Raw genomic sequence first — 7,061 nt, 5'->3', positions numbered from 1 at the left:
ACCCACCCTTCACTTACCGGGCGCCCGGGGTGACTCGGATCCGTCCAACACGTCGGGGAATCCTTTCTGTCCTCACCCCGGGGCGCCCCAGCACCGGAACGCTGTGCCTCTGTGTAGCTGCTCCCGGAAGGGCTCTCATCAAACTTTTAAGGGACGTTGGTTTTGGGTTGTGTTGATAAAATACCAAGAAGCATGAAGGCACGAACGTCCCGGGTTCGTCTCCCTGCCGGTCCCAGGCCTGAATCCCAGGGTGCGGGAATGTCTAGGTCCTTCCCAGCCGGCAAGGTGTGGTGGCTCAGGGACCCCTGTCCGAGGACGCTAGGGAAAAGAGGCACAGCTTGTGGGTCGCAGTGGCCAGGAGCGAGTGGCTGCTGCTGGTGAGAGGGTGGTAGATGCCTGGCTTTCAGGTCCCCAGCAGTGGGCACTGGAGCGTGGGACCCCTGCTGCAGCACCGCCACGATCGCCCGCTCTCCCACCTGCAGGGCGGGGGATGTCTGTCCGAGAGGCCGGGTTGACTGATAAGCCCTCCGGCCAGGATTCTCAAGGAACCAGGCCCAGCCCAGCTTCTCTCGGCGGGACCAGAGTGGGAGCTGGGCTGCGGCGTCTGAGGACGCTGCGGGCCAGGGGTCCTCTTCCGTGCCAGCTCCGTTTCCCAGGGTCTCGCAACGTCCGGACATCAGGGTCGGGGGTGCAGAGACGGCAGCGGAGCCAGAGTCCCCACCAAGTCAGTTCCAGGCAGCAGCACGCGCGCTCCCCGCAGCATCCGGGAGGCCGCTGAGGGTGGCTTTGCATGCAACCCGGGTAAAGGCCCTGCAGCCGTGAGGCTGGCCCTAGGAGGAGGGTGGAAAATCTCAAAGTCACCAACCCCGGTGCAAATGGCGGCAGGGGCCGCGGGCTGTGCGACGCAGGCGAGAGGCCAAAGGCTGACTCCGCGCGGCCGTGAGTCCCCAGAGGCAACGGGGGTACCTGAGCGCCGAGGGGATCCCGAGTCTCAGAGAACCCAGAAGAGCCTGACCCCAAGGAGCGGGGAGTTTGGGGTGCGCTCTCACAGCCCCGACTCCATGGTCCCGGAATCCCCGGAAAGGGAGCTCTGGGCTCAGAGCTCCCAACCAGCTGGAGGACCAGGGCTAGCGCCCAGGTTTGGAGCGTCTGGGAGGGGGCGCTGGGTCTCGGGCCCCCTCCCCGCAAAAGGGACTGGGACTCTTTTCTGCGTGCTTCCTTCGGCGCTTCGGGCAGCTCTGTCCTGCGGCCCAAGTTGGGGAGAGCTGGGAGCTGCGCCCGGACCCAGACTCCCGCCGCGGTTCTGCAGAGCGGAGCCTTAGGTGCCCACCTGATAGCCCCAGAGAGGCCGGGCCTGGGCGCCGGGACGCTCTTGGGGCCGCACTTGAAGGGGCTTGCCGGGTCCCTGGCCGGGCGCGCTCTCCTGCGGCGCGGACTGGAATAGAGCGCCTGCCGCAGAGCCACCCGGACGGGGAAAAGCAGCGGTGGCGCCGGCCTGCCCCGGGTCCCGACTCTGGAGGGAGGAAGGAGCCGGCGGTAGGGGTGGGGGCGTGGGTTAGGGGAGGGGAAGCGTTTAGAAGGCCGTGGGCAGCCAAAGAAGAAAAGAGGACACACTCTCCCCGAGGGACCAAAGGGTCCCGGCGTTCCCTTCCCAGCCCGGGACACAGGTTTCCCTAGCGCCCCTCCGCCTCCCAGTGTATTCGGCTTGCCTGCCGTGGGCAGGGGAGGCTTGGAAGCCAACGCAGGGGCAGCGCGCAGCCCCACGTCCCCGAGGCCCCGGCCCAGGCCCAGCCGGCGAGTCCCAGCCTGCTCCACTCTGCACAAAACGAAACCCAAACGCCCAAAAAGCTCAGGGGGGAAATTTAACAAAAACCCTGTTCCCCGCCACACACCCCCTTTCACTTTTAAAAAGCCAGCTGCCACGAGAAGATTGAAATAAAAACGAAATGATTGATAGCAGGGGACACTATCTTTCCAAATAGTGAGATATCCTCTAAAAATATGTTCCCCAAGGCCAACTTCGTGGCTGGTCGCCCCTTCCGACGCCTTTGCCTCCCAGAAAATCACAACAAAGCGATCGGAAATTCGGCCACGGTCCCGGGAAGAAGGAGTAGCAGTGAGGCCCCGGAACCCACTGCGGCCGAAACTGCCATGCTCTCTTTAACCAAAAAATAAAAAAGATAAGAAGAAGTAAAACCCTTTAATACATCAAATATACGGAATTTTAATCTTTAAAGCGATACATTGTCTATTATTTTAGTACATGACGTAAACCTTGTCCCCTTCTCAGCGGGTAGACTTAAAAATTAAAAATAGTTAAGTGTTCCTTTTAAAGAACAAAATAAGGCAAATGAGGTTTTGGAATAGATTTTTTTTTTTCCTTTTTTTTGTTGTTTTCTTCCAGAATACATACAAAAAAATACCCATTCTCTTCGATGGTATACACCTTAAAAATAATTGCAATTTTAAATCAGAGCTGACAAATTGTGACTTTTTCATTTTTTGTAACAAACATGCATGTAAATTTGTGTTTCAATCAGACATTAAATAACGTACAATACAATCATAGCAATTTTAAAGTAACATTAAAGAGAAGACCTCTAGTTCTGTGGCGGTTTTGCTTTTATTTATAATCTACAAGGGATGGGAGGGTTTGTTTTCCACATTTTTACCCTCAAGTTTTAAATTTTTTCCCTCCTCCTTTTTACCTACAGAGCTCAAACTAAATAATGCACTTTTGAACCACGGGTCCGCTTGGAGCTAACATAAATAAATACCAGTGTCCACCGATGCAGTCCTCAGATGAACACTTTCTCAATTAATTTTTCCTTCTTTTTCTATAAAAAGTCAAACGATATTTTTTCAACTTTTATAAAGTTTGGGTGGGGAGGTGAGCGTGGGGAGAAGGGGAGTGTCCCACCGGGTCTCGGTCGCTGCTGTCGGGTAGATACGGTATATATTTATTTCCTTTCGTGGCCCGAGTCCTCCCCACGCGCGGGTGTCAGCAGCCTGGGCCGTGATCCCGCCCTTCCCTGGGCTCCTCCCCTCCCCCAGCTCCTTCCTCTCCCTCGCTCGCCCTCCCGGCCGCCCTCACTGATACCCCAGCGCCGAGGCGGTGGTCAGTCTCTGTCCGTAGAGGGCGTAGGGGGAGTAGTAGGGTCCGGTGGCGGCGGGCACCGGCACGGGGGCGCCGGGCGTGGGAAGCGGGCTCTTGGAGTAGGGGTGGTAGCGGCTGCTGAGTCCCAGCGCGTGGTGGGGGCTGCGCAGCGCCAGCGTCCCAGGGCTGCCTGGCGCGCCCGAGGTGGGGATGTGCATGTGGCAAGCCATGGCGGCCGCGGCGGCGCTGGCCAGAGACGACGAGCTGGGGTAGCCCGACAGCAGTTTGTCTGTCCCGGGGAATGCCGTATGGGTCCGCAAGTGGCTCAGCAGCTCTTCTGACGTGGCGAAGCGCTTGTCGCACGGCCCGTTGGCCGACACCCAGTTGCAGATGTGGGGGAGCGGGTCGTTAGGGAGCATAAAGCCGTAGGGGTAGAGGGGGTGGCCGGCCAGGGAGGGCGGTGTGGCGCCAGCAGCCGCGGCGGCCGTTAGCGAGGAGTGCACACCGTGCAGCGGGTGCGTGGGGTACACCAAGGGGTATCCGGACTTCAGCGCCGCGGCCGCAGCGGCCGGATCATGTGCGCACGAAGCGCTGGCGGCCGCCGCCCCTGCCAGGTGGCTAGCGCAGTGGTAACTGAGGCAGTACGGGTCCCGGCACAAACTGGCTGTCATCACGGACGGCGGAGACGCTCCGGCCAAGGGGCTGGAGCCGGCCGGCTTACTGCAGCCCAGAGACCCGGCCGCGGCCGCCGCCAGCTGCGCCCCCACTAGGCTGCCTGGCTTGGTGGGGTCGAGTGCCACGCCGTGTGGCAAGAACTGGGGCGGGTAGCCGGCGTAGGCCCCGGCCAGGCTGCCTGGGTAGGTCATGCCCGCGGGAGGCAGAGGGAACACTGTCTGGCCCGGCTTGTAGGGTGACACGGGAGCCACCAGCCCAGAGCCCAGCACTGAGGAGGAGGTGGGCGCGCTGGGGCCGGAGCCGGAGCCGGAGCCCGATGAACCGCCGCAGTCTGAGCCCAAAGCCTTGCCCCCCGGGCCCCCATCCGGATGCTGGTTCACGTCCACATTAATCCCGCCACCGCAGCTAATCCGGCCGTGTGCCAGCCCCGTGGGTCCCCCTTCGGCCGAGGCGCCCCCGGTGCCCTTGCCGCCGCCGCCCACGTCGGTGTCTTTCTTGTCGTCCTTGCCCTCCGGGGCACCCCCGGCCGAGGGCAGCATACCTCCCGGTGAGCAGGCCGAGGCGCTAGAGCTCGGGCTGCCTGTCCTGGGCGTGAATGGCTGGCAGGTGGCGCTCGGTACCCGGAATCCCGACTTCTCCGCCGAAACACCCCCGCCGCCGCCCCCGCCACCGCCACCGCCTCCACCGCCGCCTCCCGGCTCTTTCTTATCCGAGCCGGGTTTGGAGTACGGCTTGAAACTCGACTTGTCCTCCACGCCGATGTCGCTCAGCTTGAGGGGGCCCGATTTGGTGTCCTTGTCGCCCGCGGCGCCGCCGCCGGCACCGCCCGCGCTGCCCCCGTTGGAGGCAACCGAGGAGAGTTTGGAGGAGGGCGAGGGGTCGGGCTTCCCGATCTGCGAACATGTTTGCGCCAACAGCGCCAGCGGGCTCTTCTTGGCATCGAGCTGCGGGGTCAGACGATGGGGGGGACGGGGGGTGGGTCACACAGAGAAAGAAGTGGAAACCCTTTAGAATCCTGGCTTCTGGGGTTCAAATGCCTCTCCGCAACAGCCCACGAAGATCCTCCCAGCCCCGAGGCACAATTCTAGGCGGCACCCCGTCTTCAACACCCACTCACAAACAAACATTCTCGCCCTTGGGAAAGGCAGCAGATTGCTTCCCCCGCCCAACCACCACCCCCAGCAGCATCTTTCCTGCCCTCTCTGAGCGCTAACTAGATTTTTAAAAAGCAAAACGTTTCGGTTTTCGGTTCCTAGACCCAGAACTGTACCCCCTCCCCACAAACACTCCTTAATTCTTCAGAGTAAGGGCTTGGGCGGCTGGCGCCTCAGAGGCTGTGTGCACACACTGGCTTCTGGGGATCCGGAGGACGGCGACTTTGAAACCGTATTTCAGACCTCCGCCTGCCTTCGGTGCCGAGTGAAGGGGCCTGGGTCGGGGTAGGGGCTTTCATATCAAAAGGAGAAACAAGTATTTGCAGCCTTGCTTCCTAGCATTCACGCCCCATTCCACTTCCTCCCCCTTTTCCGCCCTAGTTTTGAGGTACGGAAGCAGTAGCCTCTTCCCCCATTCGGGAGCTGAATCACTCCGACTCCCCCACCCCCGCCCACATGCCGAGAAAAAGAAAGCCCTAGGGTGGCAACCAAGGTAGTGGTCCCAGTGCGATCCAGAGAGAGGGTCCTTACCTCGATGGGGCTGACGGGCGTGGAAGGCAGGGGCTGCAGGTACTCGGGGTGCAAAATGTGGCCAGTTCGTGCCGTCAGCATCTTCAGCACCTTGATTGGCAGGCGGTTGGCCTGGCGCAGGGGGTCAGAGGGAGGCACGGCGTGCACAAAAGGCTTGGTGCTGCCGGCCGGGGACGAGCCTGGGCCGGGGCCGGAGCTATTTCCAGAGAGCGCGCTGGTCCAGGCAGGGTCCGCGCCGCCGCCGCCGCCGCCGCCGCCGCTGTGCTTACTGCTTCTTAGGGCAGAAAGCGAGGGCGCTGTGCTCATGACCCACCCGCGCGCATGGGAGCAGCGGGGGGGAGGGCTCCGGGAGGCGCGGGGCGGGCTCGGGGCTGCGCGCTCGCCCGGGGAGCAGGAGCAGCGGGAGGAGGAGGAGCTGGCGCGGCGGCCACGGGCGCCCAGCGCGCCTTCTCGGCGCCTGGAGCCAGACGCGAGTAATCCTGGGTGGCCCGCAGCGGAGCCGTGGCCGGGCTGGAGGAGCCGGCTGGACTGCGGGAGTGCCGGGCGGCTCGCGGTGTCCGCCTGGGGCTGCTCCCCTGCGCTGCGCTCTCACGGCCCCGCGCCGACGCTGCGCTCTGCGATGTGAGCCGCTGCGTGTCCAGCCGGGGCTCTGGCGAGGAAACTCACTTCAAAAGCAGCTGCACCGAGGGGGAGATTAAAGCCTTTGCCGCCTTCCAATCAAATGGGAGCCCGAGGTGATTGGAGGGTCAAGGGGATGTGACGCGTCCCGCGCCGCCGCCGCCGCCAGGACTCTCAGAGCTGGTTTTAATGGGCAGCTCCCTCTTCGCCGTCCCCCCCGTGTGTCCCCTCCCTCGATTTCGCTCCGAGGACGAGATGGACATTTATTCTACGTTTGCCATCCGCCGCCTCCCTCTTTTTTCCTCCTCGTCGTTCTTCCTTTCCCCAGCTCGAAAATAAACTGAAACCTTCTTTTGGAGGGGGGTGCGCGTGAGGAACAGACTGCGGGGGTGTCCAGAAGGAGCACCAGTGGGAGTGTGGACACCGGCCGGACTGTCAACTCCAGGGGCTAAAGGAACCCGCACACCCAGTGTTTTCTCCTTCGCAGTAATCGAGATCCCGCGCGGCGCAGCGCGGCCACCAGGGTAAGAAGGCAAGGTCGGGGAGCCGGAGCTGGAAGAAGCCCGCCCGCCCGCTCTGATTTCCTCAGATTCCGCGGCGGAGAAACCAGAAGCTAGATGGGCAGTCGCAGCGGCGGCGGCTCAACACCGCGTTGCGCGCTGGGCTCTCCGCCCTTCCCGGCCACGTGACGCCCGGGGACGCGTAGATTGGGGCAGCAGCGGGGATCACATGTTTCCTCTGTTTCACACTCAGTCTCTCCCCCAACCCCCCATTCTTACTCTCCCCTTCCACCCTCTTTTCCTCCCTCCCCCCGTTCTTTGGGCATCTCCACCCCTCCATCAATTGTCAATGTTCCTCGACCGCAATCAATCAGTTATTTGTCAGCTCTTGTCAATCCTCCCGTGATTTATGTCAGCTTTTGTTGCTGATTACAAGGCGGGTGCGACTTGAAGGGAAAAAGAGAGAGGGAGAGAGAGACGGAGAGG

The 7,061-nt window shown here is 61.9% G+C and overlaps 1 protein-coding gene across 1 annotated transcript; it reads right to left on the bottom strand.

Moving 5' to 3' along the window:
• Nucleotides 1-2,185: 2,185 nt before the first annotated feature.
• ZNF503 (zinc finger protein 503) lies at nucleotides 2,186-6,238 on the bottom strand. The gene is made up of 2 exons (XM_050803431.1): nucleotides 5,458-6,238; nucleotides 2,186-4,716 (listed from the first exon to the last, which is right to left on the bottom strand). The coding sequence occupies exons 1-2, from the start codon at nucleotides 5,761-5,763 to the stop codon at nucleotides 3,091-3,093; spliced, it is 1,932 nt and encodes a 643-aa protein (XP_050659388.1). The 5' UTR covers nucleotides 5,764-6,238; the 3' UTR covers nucleotides 2,186-3,090.
• Between the last annotated feature and the right edge of the window lie 823 nt (nucleotides 6,239-7,061).

The sequence above is a fragment of the Macaca thibetana genome, chromosome 9 (assembly GCF_024542745.1).
Source record: "Macaca thibetana thibetana isolate TM-01 chromosome 9, ASM2454274v1, whole genome shotgun sequence".
Taxonomy (NCBI): domain Eukaryota; kingdom Metazoa; phylum Chordata; class Mammalia; order Primates; family Cercopithecidae; genus Macaca; species Macaca thibetana.
The sequence above is the reverse complement of the archived record's forward strand: the minus strand, read 5'-3'. Positions and strand labels throughout refer to the sequence as shown.